This window comes from Lepidochelys kempii, chromosome 6, assembly GCF_965140285.1.
Source record: "Lepidochelys kempii isolate rLepKem1 chromosome 6, rLepKem1.hap1, whole genome shotgun sequence".
NCBI lineage: Eukaryota > Metazoa > Chordata > Testudines > Cheloniidae > Lepidochelys > Lepidochelys kempii.
The window spans coordinates 117,338,396-117,362,080 of NC_136385.1; the positions used below are offsets into that span (position 1 = coordinate 117,338,396).

At 43.3% G+C, this 23,685-nt stretch overlaps 1 protein-coding gene and 1 pseudogene across 1 annotated transcript in view; one reads left to right on the top strand and one right to left on the bottom strand.

The window, feature by feature from the left end:
- Positions 1-21,874, bottom strand: part of JAG2 (jagged canonical Notch ligand 2) — a 96,329-nt gene extending 74,455 nt beyond the window's left edge. The window contains exons 1-2 of the mRNA XM_073349842.1: positions 21,506-21,874; positions 20,415-20,735 (exon numbers count right to left, since the gene is read on the bottom strand). Coding sequence (XP_073205943.1) covers positions 20,415-20,735; positions 21,506-21,586 — 402 coding nt within the window. The 5' untranslated portion in view covers positions 21,587-21,874. The remainder of the gene's footprint in view (positions 1-20,414; positions 20,736-21,505) is intronic.
- On the top strand, positions 5,012-5,409 carry LOC140913922 (small ribosomal subunit protein uS8 pseudogene; annotated as a pseudogene).
- Positions 21,875-23,685: the final 1,811 nt, after the last annotated feature.

A 23,685-nucleotide genomic window follows, 5' to 3' on the forward strand; every position in this document is an offset into this window, starting at 1 on the left:
GAGCCAGAACAGGAAACAGAGCTAATGCAGCAAGCAAATATCTGTTTGGGAAAGCAACGCTAGAGCCCCCCCCCCCCCACCTTCCTTCAGTTAGCTAATGAAGCAAAGCCACTTGAACTGGTATGAGAGAATAGTGAAGTAGTCATGTTTCTGTATAATATCCTTAACTATAATCTTTGATAACAGTTTTGAATCCTTAATGTTTTGGCAACACAGTAAATAACTGACTTAAGTCATCTGGGAGTCTCAAACTATAGCTTTTTTATTATAAACAAAAACAAGGGTATAAGTCAATTCAACTAAGATTTCTTTTTACACCCCAGGCTGCTGACTAATATTAGAAATGTCACTAAGTTGCTGAAAACAAAACTGATGGTGCCATGAATTGCAAACATTATTTTAGTAGCTGTTGTATATAGGACTACTACCAGGCAACATCCCCATTCCCTCAAACTTAACTTATATTTCCAAATAAAAATTTGTACTTTGAGCTGGGATTCAAGGTCATCAACAGACTTAAGTCACATGAATCCAATTTTTTCTATTTTACCAGATTCCCAAGTGAGTGAATCTCATAAATCCTCCCTCAATGTCACTCTTCATAATGTGACGAAGTTCCTCCTCTACCTTGGTGGGTCTTGCGCTTATTGGCGGATTTGCTCGCCTCAGAGATTCACGGTTTGGCCATTTTCATGAACCCATAGTCCAGGTCAACTCCTCCTGTGTCTGATCAGGAGTTGGGAGGTTTGGGGGGGAACCTGGGCCCGTCCTCTACTCCGGGTTCCAGTCCAGGGCCCTGTGGAATGCAGCTGTCTACAGTGCCTTCTGAACAGCCGTGCAACAGCTACAACTCCCTGGGCTACTTCCCCATGGCCTCCTCCCAACACCTTCTTTATCCTCACCATAGGACCTTCCTCTTGGTGCCTGGTAATGCTTGTACTCCTCAGTCCTCCAACAGTAAGCCTTCTCACCCTCAGCTCCTAGCGCTTCTTGCTCCCAGCTCCTTACACACGCACCACAAACTGAAGTGAGCTCCTTTTTAAACCCAGGGGCCTGGATTAGCTTGCCTTAATTGATTCTAGCAGCTTCTTGATTAGAACACCTGCAGCCAATCAGCCTGTCTGTCTTAATTGTCTCCAGAAGATTCCTGATTGTTCTGGAACCTTCCCTGTTACCTTACCCAGGGAAAAGGGACCTACTTAACCTGGGGCTAATATATCTGCCTTCTATTACTCTCCTGTAGCCATCTGGTCTGACAGTGTCACAATAAATACTTCTGAAGTGGTGAGAGGAGAGCACACGTGCATGCACACAGAAATTTCTCATTTTTTTTTAAGTTGTCACAGAAAGTTCATCTGTATGTTCCCCCTTACTATTCAAAGTAGAAGCAATCTTTTTATATATAGTTAATCGTTGTAAAGTTAATTTAAGAAATCAAAGTCACTACTTCAACAGAAAGTGCTTTTAAAATTGTTATGCGAATAGCTTTTTAACCGCTTTGAACTTTGGTTTCAGACACAGCCCAAAGATTTCTCCTTCCACTAGTTTTCTGAGGAGGATATTGTCTTCAGAGGAGAGACATGATGGATGAAGACAATAGACATGCTCTTTGCGTGGTCATAACAGCCTAGAGCAATTTCCTTCTTTACTTCCATCCCAGATGCTTTCATGGCTACACAATTATTTAAGATTTAGTGCTCTCCATGCCAGCTGATTGAAGTGACCTTCAAGCCATTTCCAGGAATTCACATGGAGTGCTCCAATAGCAGAAATATACAATGAAGCATCTATGAAGTTAGAAAACTTGGAATACAAAACAAGTGTGAACGGTCTGCAACGCAGTCTTGTGTGAAGTGCTGTCAACACCATTCATACTCAAATATTTGAATATTCAAAAAACTTCCAACCTTACTATCATCCTTTTGAGTTGTTTTGGACATGCAGGGTCATCTATTCACTTCTCAAAAGCTACTAAGTTTTGATTCTCAAAAGCTACTAAGTTTTGATTTGTATGTTCTCCATGACCATAGCTGTTATAGGGAAACATACCTCCTGCATTCTCTTCTAATGCTGGTGAAAATGAAGCTAAATTGTCTCTTTCAAAAGTGTATGTAATGACCATGAAGAGCCATTAATGGTTTACATTTTATACTGATATTTAGAATTCAAAGCTGAACTAGTAATTAATACTGTTCTTTCCCTCCCCCCATGCTCCATGTGGCATGGATATTATCAGGTCCTCTGCATGTTTCAAGCTCTGCATCATTATAATTTCAACTTCAAGTCAAGAGGGAATTAAACTAGCCATGTAATAATGTACTTTAATTACTGGTCTAAACAGAGAACATCTGCATGCATTGTATTTTGTATTGCAACTGTGTATACTAAAAGGTAAACTTATATTTTGATTATGCATGTCTTATAGTTTCTCCAATGTATGGCAAACATTTTTGCAAGAGTGAGTTATTTTTAACTCTTAAAAAGAAAAGGAGTACTTGAGTTGCTCAAATAAATTGGTTAGTCTCTAAGGTGCCACAAGTACTCCTTTTCTTTTTGCAAATACAGACTAACACGGCTGTTACTCTGAAACCTTTTAACTCTTAGCAATTTTAATATTCTAAAATAAAATGTTGTAGCACTGTAGTCTAAAAGCTTGAGTAATTAACAAATATTAAACAAAAAGTTAGATGTATGCTTTAACAAAGCCACATACACATCCAGCAAGACAAGAGATCTGTTTTTAAGTAATTAGAACCTCCTACTAAAAGATGAAACATTTATCCATTCAGACGTGCAATCACGACATGTCCCTATGTAGGCAGCTTAAAAATAAAAACAAAACTCTGTACTATCAATATCACCCCTATTTTGAATGGTCAAGTAGTTGAGCAAGTTCTCCACCCCCAATCCTTGGCTTCTAGCTAGTTCCTCAAAGGGTACCAATTGCTACTGCTTCTGTGATATGGCCAAGTGACCATGAAGAACTGGAATGAAGCCACTTATCATAAAGATGTTAACAGCTCTTCATCACTTTTTAAATCTAGTCCCATAACAAACTATTCCCAAGCACTCCTAGCACAGCATTGTTCAATTAGTAACAGCAAAACATGCAACCACTAAAAAAAAAGTTAGTTTTTAAGCTGAAAAAGTGTCCAGTTTGTCATGGCTTCCTCATTTACAGTTGCTCAATCCAGTTTCTTGGCAAGCTAATAAATAGGGATACTTGATTTTGCAGAATAGCAAGCTTTTGAAGATCTTATTTGTGACCATTACAATCCATGATACTTTGGCTGGTAGTTCTCATGAGGGGCAGCAGGATCTAGTGGTTAAAGCACAGGGATTTGAGTTCAGAGAGCCAGTTTCTCTTCCAAAAAACTTTGCCACCAATTTATGTAGCCTTGGGCAAGTCATTTAGCACCCCATTTTCCTCTCTGTAATAAAAGAATAATATGGCCTTACTTCATAGCACATCTGTGCAGTGTCAAGTATAAAGTTTTGAAACCCTCAAACAAAAGGCACTATATAAATATGGTGATAGCTCTCAGGATATTCAGGACTGTGATTCACCTTGTTACCCCCCTGCCTCCAGTGAGACTAGCCTGTGCTTAACTGGATGCCAGCTCCCTGACACCTCCAGCCTGCTAGTCACCCAAATAATCCCCTCTGGGCGATACCAGCCCTTACTTTGCCTCACAGATTAACAATAGGTGCACCTCAGACCCCAGAACCCTTTGCAGCATTCTCTTGAATTAGACAGCCTCTTATTCACTGAACACTTACGAGGTCTGCTGCCCCCAATGGGACCAGCGTACATGCCTTCTTGATTAATTCAATTTAGGATCAGCTCCTTGTACAAACACCACAGCATTGAGGTATTTATCGTGAAAACAAAGTTTATCATCAAAGATCAGGATTCAAAAGAATGAGTGAAGATAATGGAAATACATGCTTTCTAGAGACTAATCTTAACCTCCTATCTAGAGCAGTCTTATCTCACTCATAGCCTTGGTTGGAAACACTGCAGAAGGCGGATTGTGATCCCATTTTGTACATAAATATGCAGTCCGTTTACTTCTTAGGTACAGGATAACAGGGTGCTTTACATGTCCCCCAGTTATAGTCCCATAAACCTTTGAGGTGTGCCCTCAGATAAGGCTTTCTTCCCCCTGCCGTTCTTTTCTTCCTTTTAAGTCTCAATCATTCATCTGCATTTAGCTCAGACTGATGATTGAGAGTGAGACAATACTCACTTTACATTGCAACAGATGGATAAACATCTCTGCTCTGACAGGAAACCAGTTTTTCACCTCTGCTGGGGATTAACACCTTGATACAAACCATAAGTAAGTAAATTTTTTTTATAAATATATAGTGACAAAGTTCCTCCTCTACCTTGGTGGGTCTTGCACTTATTGGAGGATTTGCTCGCCTCGGAGATTCACGGCAGCCCTCAGTTTAGCCGTTTTCGTGAACCCACAGTCCAGGTCAACTCCTCCTATATCTGATCAGGAGTTGGGAGGTTTGGGGGGGAACCCGGGCCCGCCCTCTACTCCGGGTTTCAGCCCAGGGCCCTGTGGAATGCAGCTGTCTACAGTGCCTGCTGGAGCAGCAGTATGACAGCTACAACTCCCTGGGCTACTTCCCCATGGCCTCCTCCCAACACCTTCTTTATCTTCATCATAGGACCTTCCTCCTGGTGTCTGATCATGCTTGTACACCTCAGTCCTCCAACACTCCACGTTCTCACTCTCAGCTCCTAGTGCCTCTTGCTCCCAGCTCCTCACACGTGCACCACAGACTGAAGTGAGCTCCTTTTTAAGCCCAGATGCCCTGATTAGCCTGCCTTAATTGATTCTAACAGCTTCTTAACTGGCTGCAGGTGTTCTAATCAGCCTGTCTGTCTTAATTGTCTCCAGAAGGTTCCTGATTGTTCTGGAACCTTCCCTGTTACCTTACCAGGGGAAAAGGGACCTACTTAACCAGGTGCTAATATATCTGCCTTCTATCACTCTTGTGCATGAAAGTTCTGGCTGATGCCCTTAACAGCATCAACGATGCAGAGAAACATGGAAAACATCAAGTTCTCGTTATACTGTGCTCTAAAATAATCATCCGGTTTTTAACCGTGATGATGAAGCATGGTTACATTGATGAATTGGAGATCATTGACGATCAGAGCTGGGAAAATTCTTGTTAATCTCACAGGCAGACTGAACAAGTGTGGTGTGATCAGTCCCAGATTTGATGTTCAGTTGAAGGACCTGGATAAGTGGCAGAACAACCTTTTGCCTTCACGTCAGTTTGGGTACATAGTGCTGACAATTTCCGCTGGCATCATGGACCATGAGGAAGCAAGGCGAAAACACACAGGAGGCAAAATCCTGGGATTCTTTTTCTAAAACTTGTAAAAACGGGCATACTAATAAATTGTTCAAATGGAAAAAAAAAATCTCTCCTGTAGCCATCTGGCCCACCCTGTCACAATATATATTATAAAATGTACTTCTAGTTTGTGTACACACACACACCCCTCCTTACATAGTAGCAGTACATAATATTTATGACAATATTCCTAACCAGTGACTCACCTGTTTTCCTTTCAGAGTGGTAGCCATGTTAGTCTATCAGCAAAAACAATGAGAAGTCCTTGTGACACCTTAGAGACTAAACACATTTATTTGGGCATAAGCTTTCGTGGGCTAAAACCCACTTCATCAGATGCATGGAGTGGAACATATAGTAGGGAGGTATAGATACACAGCATATGAAAAGAGGAGTCTGAACCAGGATGTAACATACCAGTCTCAGGAAATGCTTGTAAACTCTATGCACCCCCTCTAAGGTTGCAAATTTTGACTGGACATATTCCTGGTTTTCATCACATGACAATCTTTAATTAAATATTAATCTATTTAATTCCTGGAGTCTCCAGGATAATTCTGGAGGGTTGGCAACCCTAACCCACTCTGTGCCCTTTTTCCAGCTGGCATTAAGAGGTTCTTGGATCACAAGTGTAAGTTATTCTCCACCCCCGTGGACTTTACAGCCGCACAAGGCTAAAAGATCTCACCTGCCTATTCCGCCCCACCACGACATTTTTCTTAAATAATGGTTTGTAATACAAGCTATTAGAAGACTTTAGAAATAATGTTACTGTACCAAAATTCATTATGTAGTCAGTGTGAATTTCATATTGGAAAAGCTGTTCATTGCTTGTTTGAGAAGGAATACACATGTATAGCTTTCTAACTGAAACTGTACTTTTGATCTTTAATATTTGCATCTTCCTTTCAAGTTAAAAGGTAATGCTGTGGAAGCACTAAGGGCTGTCAAAAGGACCTTAGTTAGTTAGTTTCCTGGAGATTTGAATAACCAAATCAGTAAAACCTCAATGTTACAAACACCTCAGGAATAGAGGTTGTGTGTAACTCTACAATGTTCGTAACTGAACAAAACAGTTATGGCTGTTCTTTGACTTAATACAGCTTTGAAACTTTACTATGTGGAAGAAAGTGCTGCTTGTAACCATCTTAATTTAAATAAAACAAGCACAGAAAGTTTCCCTACCTTGTCAAATTTTTAAACTTTTGTTTTTAGTAGTTTATGTTTAATACTGTACTATACTGTATTTGCTTCCCCCCCTCTGCCCTTCTGCCTGATTGCACACTTCCAGTTCCAAATGAGGTGTGTGGTTGATCAGTCAGTTCATACATCTAATGCAGATCCATAAAACCTCACTTACATGATTCCTTTACATATGTAGTGTTCATATACAACAGTTAAAAATCCAAAAGGACTAAGACTATATAGAGCAAAAACATTATAGATTGAAATCCCAGCAAGACAAAGCTCACCATTCAAACTGCAATTAATTCTTAACATTTGCACGGTACAAAATTATTTCCAGAATGTGGGGCAGAATTTAATCAGATATTATTTTAAAAAATTAAGAGAGACTGGTTTGCTGTGCACGAGTAATAGAAGAAGATAGCCTTGCCCAGAAAAAGGCACTAGTAGTTCAATGAAGTACACAAGAAAGAGTTACCCAGGAAGATTAGTGAAGAGAGGAGTCAAAACAAGCAGACACTGAAGGGCAAGAAACAGAAGTTTCACATTTATCTAGCTTTAATCTAAGGTAGGACTCTGGAACAATTTCCAGTCTCTACACGCAAAAAGTATGTTAGAAACTATAGCAGCAGAGATGACTATTCAGGAGGGATAAAAGGTAAGAGGAAGATCCCCTTTGTAAAAAAAAAAAAAATGTACATGAATGCTAAATACAGTATAGTCTAAAGAATACAGGGAATAAAAAAAAAAAAGACAAAAACACACCAGAAAAGATGTGCAACAAAGGAAATTTTTAAAAAAATATATGCACTTTAAAATTTAAGAAGCAGTTTACTTAATACTCCAGTCTTCCCGCAGGTTTAAAAAAAAAAAAAAAGTTACTTCAGAGAGCAAGGACCTGTGCATCTGTCCAAGGGGCATATAATTGGTTATTCAAGAACTATTAGTCTGTTTCTTAGCAACCTCTGTAAGCTCTAATCAAGTAAGGCCAAGATTGTCATTTATCCTTGAAATGCCATCCCCTTTCATCTAATAGAGGATTCTAACTGCTATTAGGCAACAAATAATAGTTTTAGCCATGGATAATATCCATGCTCATTACACATTTCAGCTGAGAATTCTTTCTAATACCAGAGATCAGGAAAGCTCTTCACTATATGCCTTTTGCTTTATTTCATTTAGCTAACAACTAAAATGCTGACTGCTGAAATAATCCATTTTCTTCCCCTCAATTTGTTTAGATGAGCTGCCAAGCTAAAACCAATGAAACTAGGGGATAAGTGTTTGTAGTTGGATCCTTTGGGAAGGAAGGCACTATATAATCAGAATAATTAGTCACTGGAACAATTTACCAGTGTCATGGTGGATTCTCCATCACTGACAATTTTTAAATCAAGACTGGATGTTGTTTCTATAAAATATGCTCTAAGAATTATTTTGGGGGAAGTTCTATGGCCTATACTATAGAGGAAGTCAGACTAGATGATCACATTGGTCCATTCCAGTCAAACTCTATAAAGAGGTAAAAGAGCCTGGTTCACAAAACAAGATTTTTGTAACAGTGAATGTCTTCAGTATGACTTTATTGAAGAAAAAGCATCTTTATACCACAAGCAGCAGTACGGACATGTTTCCAAGCAAACTATAGGACTTGGAGATGAAATTTCATGAGCCCCCAAGAGTATTTAAGCCCCCAAAACTTCTGAGATGGGTAAGAGGATTATTTTTTCTACCATAAAATGCAGCCTTTTCAATGTGGAACACAGCTGGCAGAGCAACGCTATGGCAAGAGCTAAGACCAAATAGTATATTGTATCCAATTAAAAAGCGCACAGTTAATTTAGATAGAAAGAATGAAATTATCGAAGGAGGAATTTGGATATATGCCACTGAGGACTGAACTGACTCATGAACACTGTCTCACTGGATTTCTGATCGCCTCTATTCTAAAATTCACCCAAGAATGTTCCATATGACATTGTTATGAGTTGATCCCTACTAAATTAAAAGCAACAATCGAAAGGATTTAGATACCTCCTAGCCAGAAGTGAATGGTGGTACCAGCAGCAAGGTCCAGGGCAACCCACTGGTAAGAGGTGTAGCACCTTGACACACCTCCACTGAAAGGGGCAGGATGGTAGGATTCCTGAATAGGTGCTCTCTCTATCCCCTATTCAGCAGCTCCATCTTTTGGATGATCCTCTGCTAAGTTTTGATACATTTGAAGCACCAACCTTGCCCTTCCTCCCCCCATCCCTTTCCTGGAAAAAATATTTCCTCTTTCAACCTGCCCCTAGGAGCTCCTTGGCTGCTGTAAGTAAACCAACAGGGTGGGGAAAGAAGAAACAGCAGAAAGTACGTTTTCCTTCAACTACTGTACCACATCTCCAACCACAATTTTTTATACCCCTTCCCCCACCATGGAGTAGCACCATTGCTTGCTTCTGCCAAGGACTTTTCAATCAGCGTCTACACAAAGTTGACAAAAGAGCATTAGTTTTATTCCACTGATTGGGGGGGTGGGCGGAGGAGACATGCTTGTGGCAGGGCAGGGGAAAGAGAAATTTATGAGCACAAGAGCATCTACAACTGTCTGCAGACCAAAGGATAGTGCTGCATCTATTCACAATTACTTTTTTAAAATAAATTTAGTTGAGGTAAAACTACAACGTGCCCTGTCTACACCTAATTTTTATAACCTTTTAGTGATCTCCTTGTAAAAATACTTTTCTTGCTGTAGACATAGCCAGAGTGGCTTCACACTTCATAATAGGGTCAAACTGCTCAAGACAGTATTATAAGTGGAAAGGATACAGAGCTTCTACTATAAATTGTGACGGACAAGAACCTCCTTCCCCACCCTTTACCCTAGGTTTATTTTGTTTAATATATACGTGATTCTTTGATTGAAGATAGACTAGATATTAGAATAATGGATTATTGCATATGTCCTGTGTACTGCAACAAGAGTGTAATGATCTCATTGATGCACAGCCTGAGTGCCTTGTGAAAGAAATTCTGATTGCCAGGTATCAGTCCATTTCCGATCTACAACACTAAAGCCTGCAGTCTGAATTAAGCTTCAGTATCCTTAAAGAAGAGAACTTTAGTAAAACACTGGTGTGCCAAAGAAGTTTTAAAATGTTAGAATTAAATAAGCTTTCAGAGGCACAGATGTAGAATCACAGAAATGCAAGACTGGAAGGGACCATCTAGTCCAGCCCCCACCACTAAGGCAGGGCTAAGTTTAAACTGTCCTTATATTACTATCTGAAGAGTTATCCATATGCCTTTAAGAGTACTTTGAAGGAAGAAAGGTTAAGAAAGTATAACACAAAAGGTGGCAGGCCACTAATCTCTCTGCAATGCAAGATATTTTTACAAGAAATTCTAGGTTCAGTTACAACGTCTGAAATATGCAGAGGACATTAAGGGTTCTCTTTTCACTGAAATTTGGAAGACAGGACTTTTCTATAGTTACATGAAAAGTATCTCTTCATAGTTTCTGCTCTGGGCAAGCTGCAATATTAGTTGTTGGCACACACAGCATGCCCAGAGTGCTTTTTGTGTGTGTGTGGGGGGGGGGAGTAAGTGGCACCTGCAACTACCATTGACATCAAGTGGAGAAGTCCATACTCAGCACACCTGAAAAATCAGAGCCTAGATCACAGTTTCTCAAATACAGCCACCATATTTCCCCTACAGCCACAGCAGTTTCCTGGGCAATGGGGGGAGTGGGAATAGCATCAGCCCCTCTCCTTCCTCCTGCATGCGCTGCCTCTCTGGAGGCAGAGGTGGGACACACAACACTTAAGGAGCAAGGCGAGGAGGGGGTGAGGAGGTGAGCAGCGAGGTGAGCAGCTGGCGGGGGTGGGGTGAGGAGAGGAGGCGAGTGGTTGTGGGGGAGAGGAGGCAAGGCAAGTGGCAGGCGTAGAGGGGAGCCCAGCGGGGGAGTGAGGAAGTGAGCAGCAAGCCAGCAGCAGGGTGAGGAGGCAGCGAAGGGCGAGCACATGTGCACCAGGTGGAGCCCCTGACTCCACCCCTTCACCCCCGTGAGTCCCTCCCCTCCCCCCCCAGCAGACCCACTGTCCTCCCTGCAGCTGAAGCCCCTGCCTGGAAAAGCCCCAAGTGTCCCCCCTTGACCAGAGGAGCCCTGGGCTGGCTGAAGCCCCAAGACACCCTCCCCTCCCCCACAAATCTGGCCCAAGTCCAGAGCACCCCACCCCCCCCTCGGCCAGAGGAATTCTGGACAGACCAAAGCCCCAAACCACACCCACCCCAGAGGAGCTCTGGGCCAGCCACAGCCATGCCTCTCTTCCCCAGACCCAAGCCACCAAGATCTTTTTAATTATTATTTGCACTTCTATTATGTCAAAGCATTTTTAAATTTACTTCAGAGTTGTTGTACAGACAACCACTTTCACCAAAAAAGCAAAAGAAATTAAAAAAAAAAAGGAAGTGCTTTCCACGTTCTTATTTGTGTTTCTATTCTGTTAGGTCCAGTAAAGAATAGAGAACTGCACATTATTTTGTTTTTACAATATAACCCACCCAAAATCTTACATATATAAATCTAAATCATTGTAATTTATTTATGTGCATATTACTTTAACAACTTTTGGAAAAAATAAATAATTTTAGGAAAAGTGTCAGTGTGTTGATGGCTGCACTATGAGGCCACCACAAATTTGTTGTGAGAACTCCCTGGCCTACACCATTACTATATTATCGACAGTGAACATGTAAGATTTAACTCAAAAGCTCTCTGATCTAATATTGAAGGGATACTGTTTACATCCTGAAATAGTCCCTCACTCTTTCACATACAAAATCCCAAGAAGAGTTAGATCTGTGAAGACAAGTACTAAGCAGCTGGAAATTTATCCAAACTCACTTACCCACTAAGCCATAGGGAACAGAGAGCAAGATTTTCTTGTACACCCCAGTCTTCTATGTATTCATAAATGCACAGCAGAGAATCTGCAGGGGATGATTTCTGGTGCACATCCATACGTTATGATTATCTGGAAGTGTCATTTTGGGCTATTAGCATTGAGCATGTCCTTTTAGAGTCATAAGAGAAAACTGACTGTGATAGTTATTACAACACTGCTAGAACGTTCTCAAATTGCCTACCCAAAGTGCCACAAAAAGGTACTAATTAAGGAGTAAATATTTCGTTTGAAAGATGATTAAACTAGGGGCTTACCTACATAAGCACCTATTTTGTGGCAAATTGGGGTGCAAATCTACCCCACATTAAGTGTCCATGTGAATGTTGCTGCTGCACACTAAAAATTCCTTACTGCACTTGGATCTATCCTGCTTTGAAACAGTAGATTGATGCACACTAGGGAACTTTTAGTGAGGAGCAGTAGTGTCCACATAGACACTACATGCATGGCAGGCTAGCACAGAGTAGATTTACATCTCAACTTGCCACAAACTGAGTGTTCATATTGGTAAGTCCCAAGAGTTTATAGCAGGGGTGGCTAAGCCAGGGTGGATAAAAATCAATCACTTTTTTTGATAAAAAGGTTTTTCCCCTCAAAAAGCAATCTAAAGATAGTTTTAATTAAGATACATTATAGCTCAAAGATATCTCATCATGGAATAGGGATTATACATTCTAATTCTATAGTATGAGACAATATATTCATGTAATACTTAAGAAACGTTTTGTAAATGAGTTCCAACAGTTCATGGATTAGGGACGCAATCTTATGGGGTTCCAGGGGCTTCTGTATAGATTATTTAGGTTAATCTTTCTATCTACTCAATGGGACTCAGTGCTCAGTCTAGAAGATACCATCAGAAATGCTTAGTTTTGCAGTTCTCAAACTGTGGATTTGTCTCCAGAAGTAACATGCTTGTTGACAGCAAAAATGTTTTTAAATAAATAAACAAAAAACCCCAAACAAACATACAGCGGTGAGAAATAACAGACCTCAACCCTATTGTCCCTCTGCAAATTTGTGTACAAAGAGTCAATCCCTTGCCTCTCTCTAAAAGTGCAAAGTTTCAAAAAGTTCAATGAATAGAAGATTGTTGGGGCAGAATAGATCCGGACAAGGAGAAGAAGTCTGGAGATAAATGTGAGAAGGGAAGGACAGGCAGTAAAAACAAAAGTGAAACTGTTTGGGCAGCATATTCCAGAAGTCTTCAGGTCTTTCTGAGCGTAGCCTTCATTGATTGGAGATCTACCATACCATTCTCTCACTAGAAGGGAAACCTACAATGGCAGCAGCCCGTAAAAGAGACCCAGTTTGGGAATATTTTAATGAAGTTCCTCTACCTGTGGGTAAAACAGGCATACATGCAAAATGCAAACCGTGCAACAAAAAAATGCAAGGCCTAGTTGTCTGAATGAAACAACATCATGAGAAGTGTTCCTTCTCAGGAGGAACCTCCTTTGAAGATGATGAAAGGAACATGTCTGAACATGCAGGATCTTCAGGTTGGTAACAACCAACAAGAATGCACTTTTATGTAGAAATCCATGATTAGAGAGTTTTCCTGACTAGTAATTTAATTTAAATCAAATCCACCCTGGGCCAAACCATGGCTTGCAAGCTGCATGCAGCTCTTTTACAGTTAAAGTGCAGCTTGCAGAGCCCCTCATACTCCCCCACCCTCCATGTACCAGACTGGGCAGGAGAGTTGGGGACCTCTACCTTGCAGTGGGGTGGTGGTGTAGGGGCTTCTGCCTAGCAGGGAGCGGAGTCTCAGGGCTTTAGCAGAAATGGGGCTGAAGCCCCAATCCTAGCAGGCACCTCCTGCGAGACTGAAGCCCCGAGCCTCGGCAGATGTGCCCTAGCTCTCGAACTTCTGAGGACTGTCATATGTGGCTTGGAGGGTCAGTAATTTTGGCCATCCCTGGTTTATAGGGAAACTTCGTATTATCAGCAGACTTCCAATAAAAAAAAACCTGCAGTCAAGTTAAGTTGCATAAATATTTTATGTTCTTAACTAATATGTAGCTACCATCTACTTCATTTTTCATATTAATTTCCCATTATACTGTCCTAATTCATATAATGTGCTTATACTGCACCCATCCCCAAGTTTGTTAGATCTTATGTTCACTTTCTCGCCTTCCCCTCACCCACTCTATTCTATATCAAGTTTTGTTGTTTTAAAACTATAGGGTCAATGGAGTTAAGGGACAGCTTGTCAAAAGTAGGAAGTTTTACATTTCATTCTAAGGCATTTAGTTTGCATCATCAACTTGGGCTGGTCCCAAGGAAGACTGAAAATGACATGACCTTGAATTTGATCCAGTAATCAATGGGAATCCAGTGAAGAAAGCATTGCTGATCAGAGATCCCAAGTGCATTGCATTATGGTAATCGATGCCTGAGTGACAAAAGAATGGCTCACTGCAGCCAGACCCAGAGCTGAGAAGATGGGGAGGCATTTTCCAACCAAAGCTATTTGGGTGTCCAAAGGCAGCAAGGAGTCAAGACCACAGGCCTTCCAATATCTAATTCTACCCTTGCTACAACCATGCAGCTCTCAGATTTTGAGTTAGGGGAGTCTACATGAGCTAGCTGTGTGTGCGCAGGATTATGCAGAAGTAAACAACATCTAAAGAACAGGTTTAAATTATATATTAAAGGCATAGTGTCAAGTGGATCTTAGATCTACTTGTGCAGCCAAGTTATTATTTCAACAGCTTCGCTTAGGATATATTCTACACTCTAGCTTATGCTTTAGATCAAGTTTGAACAATTCCAGACATCTGGATGAGACCGATCACCCTAGTATCTGTGTACAGCATACAAGACTTACAATTTAAAAACCACTTTCATACACAAGATCCAATACCTGAAAGTTCCCCTTAAAGTTCCTACAAAACTTCAACTGAGAAGGATACTTACAGGCTAGATAAGAAGAGCTGAAATATTTATGGAAATCCTGGACACATTCCAAAAGTGTAGGGAACACTAATCTTCTGGCAAGTTCCTGGCGGTAACAAGTTACTAGAAAAAAAGCCTAACCACTCAGGACTCATTCTTGGTTAGTTACCCTGAGTTTCCAGATAAACAGGTTCTGTGACACAAGGAGAAGGAAGGTGGTAGCAAAATCTTTTAGGATTTTGGAGACAGACTCACTTTAAATTTTACCTAGAGAATTTGACAGCCTGTGTGGCACACTGGTGTAACATGCTCTTACCTGACCATCACATTCAAGGGTCTGAAAAAAATGGGGGTGCAACTACTGTTCTTCCATTCTCTCTGCTCAAAACTTTCAACTTCAAGACCTCTCAGTACAATATACCTGCATGTTTAACTCAACTGTATGGCCAGATAAGAGTACCAATAGTTTTGGTGCCTGGTGCAGAAAAGTGAAACATTTTCGCCGTGGAATTCACCATTTCGTGGCATGATGGAGAGGTGCCAGATTGCATGGCTACAGAAGACCAGAAGCAACGGAACCTTGAATGTAACAGTTCACACCTTTTAGGGCTATTGTTTCAGCGAGGAATCACTCCAGTGGTTTACACTTTCAAGGTTCTCTGCTACCAAATGGGCTAAAGTACTATTTCATGAACGGAGGACAGAGGAATGGTGGTAGCAATCCCAAAACCATTTTGTTGCAAACCACAGGTGGAGAAGCCCTGGTCAACATTCTAGGATATCACTCAGCGCTCTGATAAGTCAAGATGTGATTCAGTATGTTAAGGTATAGCACTTTTTGTTTTGCGCAATAGCCAACAAGATATTTGCAAAACATTGGCATACATGCTCATCTTCTTGGCAGAGACCTTACAGATACAGCTTGACTCCCAGAGGAGCTGACCTCTTACAGAGCAGACAGGCCCCTAACAGGTGGAGGGGGGCAGAGAGAAGACAAACCCTCTTTTTCAATTGGCAAAGCAAGAACCTAGCCTTGGATAATTAGATACTAGGTATTTTGATAATGATTATGTGTATCTTCCAACTAAGATTCTTAGGAGCTCCTTACAAAAACTAAGCCTTACAGATGCAATGGAGAGTCAGTACAGTATTAAGTGACCCAACTCCCAATCTTTTGCTCTAACAATTAGTCAACACTCCACCATTTAAACAGGCTGTGCTGGGATAGCCCCATTTATATAAAATGCACTTTTCAATGTTTCTCTCCTGATCAAGGTACAGAACCAATTTTTAAAGTTAATGGAAGCCTAAGCATTTTGTGGAAATGCAGGACTGATCATTATAGTCCTGCATCTCCACAAGATGTTTGATAGCCCAAGCTAAAGAGATACTATTGCAGAAAGTCTGAAAACTACATTATCACTCATTTCTTACATGTCACTTACTAGTTGCCATGGCAAACTTATTCCAGAATCAATCCATCAATTCAGGAAGAGCCTGTTCTGAAGCAAGAGATTAGACTCTACTATAAATGTAAAGTGTCTCATGATCTCTTGATGCAGACAGTTCCCAGTAATGCAAGTTAATGCAATATTGGGCAAAGAACCCACCACTTTAAAAGTTTGTGGAATGTGAGCTTTTAATATAAAAATCTGGTAGAGCTGAAAGTCTGCATACAGAAGCATCCCAATTGCATTCAAGATACAACAGTTTTGATGCTCAACAAGCCTTGCAATGAAGTCAGTTTTCAGTAGTATTTTAGTCAGATGCTGAAACTTCTATACTTAGAACACAGAGTAAGATGAAAGTGGTTTAGAAGAAGCAATTATTGCCATCTATGCAGTTTATATTTATGAATCTTTCATATTTCAGTTATAACATTTTATGTAGTTCTCAACTTGAGAAGTACTTGTATTTTAACTAAGTTAAATTTGTTTATTGATAATCATTAAGCTTCTCAAATTTTAGAGCAGGAGGGAGGGGAGAGTTGAGGTGGGTGGGTGAAGACAGCCGTATTGTTCTAGCTGTTCCTCATCTTCTCCCACTGCCAAAATTTCTGCAGAAGACATATCCCAAGGTAGCAATTTTAAGACCTTCTCTTGAAAATAGTTGGTTTTTTTTAATTAAACCTTTCTAGTCTGATCTAACAGGAAACAGGGAATGAGCAACAACTGACACTTCTATCTCCTTGTAGGCATCATTGAACTCAGCTGTTTCAGCTTTACAGAACAGAGTTGTCATACCTCAGACTACTCTAAAGAAGACTGTCTTTTTAAAAGAGACTTGAAATATGCAAGTCTAATTGACTTGCAAGTCTAACTGAAGTCTAAATATGCAAGTCTAATTGAAAAGTAGTATGTTTTATTGTAATAAAGCATCTTAACAGCTGAAAAGGGTGTTTCTACTAACATGGTTATAAACAGCTTATTTACAGCCATTGTTAATTTGTGATATTAAGAGATTACACAGAGGGAAGAATACTGGAGACAAGTTTTCCTCTGTATTCAATTGGTTCTAGTCAATACTAGAAAGTTAAAAACAGTCTCCTTAAGTAGGCAATCAAGCCTTCAATTAGTGGCCAGTAAGAAGTCCACATATACCAATTTTTGTTTTCATTAAGTGATATTTTATCCACAAAGATTTTTATATTTTTTTCCTGGTTTATACAAGAAGTTTTAGACTTCAAGTCCCTTGGTGACCATAGATGCCAAACCAAATGCATTTTATGCAAGTTAAGGATTTTTTTCTTGCCCCCTTTAGTGGCATCTCCTGCAACTTGATCAGTAAGTGACATTACTCATTACTGGTGCGCTTATGTGCACATTGATGTGCACAAAACTAGCTCCATGACAAGAGTACAGCAAGTGAGTGGTATGCCAATATGGAGAGTTTACACAAAGTGATCTGTTTTGAAAATGGTAGTTTTAAGGATTTGAGTCATTCAAGAAGTTGACTTTAGGACTATTCACCAATGAACATAATTCAGCTCCAAAAACATTTGTTAAGCTACCTTTTTCTAGTATTTATGTTACAATAAAAAGGTCTTACATGAACTGGGAAGTCTTTCAATTTACTCTTGTTCATCATAGGTCTTATTGTATAATTTATCATGGAAGTCTGGAATTCCCAAGATCTTCCCCTTAAAGCTTGACCCTCATGATGAGGCTACAACATACCAGTTTAAATGCAGCATATAAAGCAGCTTGGGTAGTTTTTAAAGCTGTAGTGCAGCTAGTCTACAGTTATTTTCAGAGTTACGGGTAGGCAGAGAGAGGACTTTATTGCTTCTAAACTCAAACTGCAAGCCACCCACCAAACTGCATTTTGTAACTGGTTGCACTGTTTAAATAAATTACAGGTTGCTTTGCAACAGCTGCAAAGCCACCCTGGAAATGGAACACCAAGTGTTTCAGCTTCAATGCTTCCATAAAGTGGTGTGGGTAGTGGTGTAAAGGATTTGAGGGTTGACAGATATTACTTGGGTGCTGGAAGTACTGTAAGTTTGCCTGAAGTAGAAAGGCCTGTTAAACTTTACGACTTATTCAGTATACAGGAACATAGTAGAGGGCAGCTGCAAGATAGGAATGTTTATTCTGACAGAAAACATTAGAGGGTCGATTGAGCTCAGAAACCTGTATTATGAGGACTACCCAATTCTCTGCCAATTTCAAGAAGCAGTACTAGAAACTGGCACAATAAAATAATGACCTAACTTACCTCTACTTCCTCATGCACATCAAGTATAAAATGTTTTCAGATGCTAATGTTGCTCACTTAGCTTACTCAAAGTCTATAATTTCACCTCACCTGTATTTAACAGATGACTTTAAGAGAGAAAAATCTTTATTTAATGCTTGATCACATTTCAGCTAGCTGTTCAGTTGTCCCACGTATCACATTTATATAGTATTCACCATATTCCATCAGCAGGGAGCCTTATAATTCTATAGAAGACTAGGAAAGAGTTAAGTGTTGTCTTGGACATTAGAAGCTAAGCCACTTTGTACACAGAGATCAACATGTAAGAGCTTGTATCCATTCCAAAGTTCTTCATATGGATTTAAACAGCAAAAAGTTAAAGTATCTTTCTAATCTGAAGCATCCCCTCTCCCGCCTGTACTACAAAAAGCCTCTTTTAAAACTGACCAGCTCCCCCATTAGTGGGAAATATTCGGAGGAAGAGAGTCTTCAGTAGTACTGAGGATTTAAATGTGGGATTTATTTCTTTAGCATGGCCAGTCTTTAACCTGAGCTTCACCATTTAACATTTCCAAGGACTGCTGATTTCCAGAAGTACGAGGAAGATCGTTGCACAGCCCAAGGCAAGCGGGATCCAGTCATTTGTTGTTCACAACGTGAACGTGCTCGGCCCAAGAGCTGCCATAGTCGGGGTTCACCCTCCATTGTCAGGCTCCCGTCCTAACTCGGACACTCGGCCATGACGAGTCCCCATTGCCCTGGGCTACAGCCACTAGCCACCCTCACCCCGACGGCCCCGGGCAGCGGCCGAGCGGTGCCTGCAGGATCACACCTGCCCGGCGCGGGGCGGGGCGGCTGGAGTTGGCTCCCGGCTCGCAGCCTCTCCCGAGCTCACCCCGCTCCGTGACACCGACCCCTCGCTCCCCTCCCCCACACCAGGGAGGCGGCTCCCCGGCTGCCAGTCACACGGGCCGCCTTGGATTTCGCGCCCCCCCCCCCCCCCCTCAGCGCCAGTCAGCGTCACGCTTGGCTGCTGCGGCCCCACACCCCTGGGCAGGGCGCCACCAGGAGCCCTGAGACCGAGGGCAGCCCCCAGGCCGGGGGGCGAGGGGGCGGCGTGACCGGCCCCAATTCACCGCCCTGCCTCAGGCCAGGGCGACGGGGGCCCCCGCCCCTAGGGGACGGTTCCCAGCCTCCCCTGGGCGGGGCAGGGCTCCTGGCGTCTAGGCGCTGCGTACCCCACACGCCTACCAAGCCAGCGGCTTCGCCTCCCAGCCTCGGCCCCTCCCACCTCCTGCAACGGCCGCCCGCCCGCGGGGCCGGTCTAGTTCCAGAAGCCGAGCAGCTCGCGCCCTTCGCGAGCCGCCGCACGCGCTCTCCACTCACTCCCCACAGCCTGGGGCCAGTGCAGCGGCCGCCGCCTCGCCTCCCCACGCCCCAGGCTCACCGAGCTGCCGGCGCCCCCTGCCGGGAGGCTCCTTTCAATGCATGCCCCGTTTAACTGCAAGCAGGCAGCACCTTGCGCCACAAACAGGGGAGGCTCCAAGTCTGTGCAAAGCTGCAGGACCTGGAGCCAAAAAACAACGTATCTCCTTCCATGCAGAGGCAAATGCGTTTTGCACAGGCTTAGTGCCCACACCTGGTAAAGCAGGAACTGTCACGCAACTGATTTCCCAGTTGCTTCTGCAGAACTGAAACGCCCTTATGTAGTTACTTCTGGGATTAGTCTTCGTTGTATGTTTAATTTATTATTACACTGCAGCCAGTGCGGTGCTTTATATCTATTACTGCCACAAATATTCCCAGTCACTAGGCTGCAGCCTGTTGCAAGCGTTTCTTGAATGCCTCTCTGTCACACAAGGGAGTTAATACAGCTCCCCTAGCCCTAGAGATCCCGATCTGCAAGACAAATGAAATCGTTGCTGGTGAAAAGGGGAAACCCCAGCTTTGCAAATGTACATTCAAACAGCAAGCGTTAATATTAACCTGGTAACCATCACCTTCCATACCGTCTCTAACCTCCACAAGCAAAGAGCACACACTACCTTCAGTAGTCTACTAGAAGGATTGCAGCGCGGGATGGAAGGAAAAAGGCAACTCAAATTAGAAAGTGGAGCAACGAGCAAAGGGAGGTCATAACTATTCAGCCATCCATTTGCAACCATCGGGGGGGGGGGGGAAACCTTATTTCTTAGGTTATTCCTTCCAGCCTATTCAATGCACAAAGAAAAAGGATTTTGCTTTGAGGAAATTAAAAGGTTACAGAAAAAGGGATGAGAGTCAACCTACCGGCCATGCAAACTGAAAAGGTATAACAATCCTGCCCACGTCATGATTTTTGCCCTGATAATATTTGTTGCTGTTCAAATAAAAAGTATTTCCACCGAGAACTGGGGTAGATCCGGATCCGTAGTTGCAGGGTCCAATGGGAGTGATCTTGGCCTGATATTCCTTTAAACAAACTTTCACATAAGTATCACATTCATCCCGGGTACAGTTCAGGTTCTGGGGACTTTTCATGCCATCACAACATTCCCCATTCAACAATTCTCCGTTTACATTCTTCACCGAGTTAAGCTGCAGCTCGAAATAGCCAGTGGATTGGGACACCTAAAAATAAAAATCAAAAGGGAGTCAACCTCATTACTATAGCGTCTTGGGAAAGTGCATGGAAGTTTGCAACCAGCCAATACAAGGTTTCCTCCCAAGCCTTCCAGTAAAGCGTTTTGCTATTAAAATTATATTTACTATAAAATAATACAACTAGAACTGTAGAGATGTTAGCACAGCAATAAAAAGCTGCACTAGGTAACTGCACTGCAAAAATACTGTACATAAATATGCCACTGCAAGTGATATAGACACATTTTAAAATCCCTCAAGGCTGAATAAATTATCGAGAGAGGTATGAAGAGACGTAGTATACAGAAGTGAGCACCCAACTCCTGAAATACAACAGTAATTATGATCTCTGCAAATGCAACCTTGTTTTCATACAGAACCGCTTAAACTACATGGGCGTGAAGAAAATGTAGCTGCAAATTCTATGTTCTTCTAACACGGCATATTGATTTCCTCCCCCCTCCTTTAAACCCACGGATCCAATGCCATGAACAGGAGACTGATTGAAAGGCTACAGAGACAGAAAGAAGCCATGGCAACCCCCACAATGAGATCAGGGCTTTAGGTCTAGGAGCCATGCCCCAAAAGGGGCAATGCTAAAAAGACAGTTACCCCTGGCTACGAAATTAAATGCATTCCCCCCTCCTCCACCGCACCCCGTTTGGTGGGAGAGGTGTATCCCTTTCAGGGAGGAAAGCCTTCTGCTCCAGCCCCCCCAGGGCATTTCCCCAGCACCCTGCAACCGCCAATCTTCTTACCTGCACCCTCAGAGTTAGGAGCAGCACCAGGCTCAGCGCTGCTGTGCGGGGAGCCCAGTGCCGCCTGCTAGAACCCAGCATGCCTGCTGCTCCGAGCCGAGTGGTGCTTGATCAGAGACGGGCGAGGAAACCAGCCATGGACCGGCCTCTGCACAGAGCATCGACGGCGAAGCTCTCTACATGCACACGGCGGAGGCTCCTCTGCTGCCCGGGAAGCTTTTCCCCAACGCCCCGAAAGGTGCAGGGCATGGGCTGTCAGCGCGGACCGCCGAGAGCTCCCGCAGTAGCAGCGCTGGTCCGCAGGCAGCTCGGCTCGCTCTCTGCGCGCCCGCACCGCACGAACACCCAACAAGTAGGTGCCAGAGTGACAGCTTCATTACCCATTAGTCACCGGCGCCTCAGCCTTCATATTAATGAGGGGGACGGGCCCAACCCAGGAGCGGGCGGGTGTGGCCACGCGGCGCTGCTCCTGCTCTTAAAGGGCTGGGGACGGGGAGACGGAGGGGCGCGCCGGAGAGGGGCACGGCCCCGGCCCCGGGGGCGTGCGCGCTAAGCATAGCCCAGGGGGTGCACGCCGACTGGCCGCAGGGAGCGGGCGTGCGCGCCCCAGTACTCCTCGTGCGTGCACAGGCAGCCACCTGCGCGCGGGGGGTGCCCCGTCCACTGCGGCGTGGTCAGAGCTGCGTGCCCCGTGGATTGGGAGAGGCGCGCCGTCCCTCGTTCAGCGGGTGTCTCGGGGGGGGGACTTTACCAGACCTTGGCAAGCCCAGAGCAAACTGGGACGGGGGTGATAAGACAGCAGCGAGGGCGAATGCACCGGTTAGAAGCCCAGTCCTCTTCCCTTCCCTGCCCCCACCTGCTGCTGGGAAGGGGAAGGAAGTTGGGGGAGGGGGTGTCCCTTTTTTTTCAGTCCACCTTTGTGTAATGAGACATGTGACGTTGCCCTCTGGCTGATGAGAAGGAAAATGGATTTTTCCCTGTCTTACCACCCAAGGGCCCCTGGCCGGGGAGAAGATGTCGATACTACTCCACTTCTGCCAAGTTTCCTGCTAGCTGAGAGAAGGCCAGCTGCTCTGCGCCCCATCTACCAGCCTCCTGGCTGCTGAAAGGGGCGACTCCAATTTCTGCTCCTCCACAGCCTCCATTTTTGTGGTCGTCTCCTTTCTGAATGGCTAGAGTCCCGACTTCTGCTGTTGCCCACAGCTTTCCCAAGCAGCCGCCTCCGCAGAGCGAAATTGACAGGAATCTTGCCATTTTACTGCCCTCTACATGGTTCTGAACAGTACCGACCAAACTGAGCAGAGTTTTGTTAATTTCACTCTGTTTGAGAAATCTCAGAACAGCAGAGGCCGTAGAGTTGCCTGTGCAACCTTAATTTGCCCCCCTTTTGCCCAAACATTATGACACAGTCCTTAATTGCAGGATCACTTTTTCTTCAGGACCCCTGCTTTATTCTGCACATGCTACAGACCTATTCTGGGAATGAATCAGAGTGTTGGAGAGGAGACTGTTGTCTGTAAGATCCCTACTTCATTTGTTGCAGAAGTTGGAAGGTGTTTAGTGAATGAGTCAGAGGTTTGTAGGAAGAGAAAAGAGGGTCTCATTGTTAAAGCACTTGAATGCTGCCTTGGAGAACTGGATTCTGTTCCTGCCTGCACCACAGATTTCCTGTGCAATGCTAGGCAAGTCGCTTCAACCATATTTCTCACAGGTAGTCACTAATTGTGTGTTCCTCATTTCCTGGGTGCCTGACTTGAAATGCTGGGGCCTGATTTGCAGAAGTGCTGAATACTCACAGGTGCACTGAAGTCAATAGGAGTTGTGCTTTAAACATATGAAATGTTATCAAATGCTATGTACTCTGAAAAATCAGGGCATAGGCATCTCAAATTGGGCACCCAAAATGAGTGGCGACTTTTGATCTTTATATCTGTGCCTCAACTCCCAATCCGTAAAATAGTTTCTGTCCCAGTCCTGTCTCTTCCCTACTGCTAGCTCCTTATCCTAGTCCTATTCTCCCTGCCTACCCAATCATACCCTCCACGAATCAGGAGTCTCATCCCAGTTCCAGTTCCTTTACACCAGCCAGTCCCAGTTCCCCCACTCTCATCCCAATTCCTTGTCACCAGTCTCCTTGCCCACCCAGTCCTAGTTCTCCCCCTGCTGGGCTCCCCATCCAA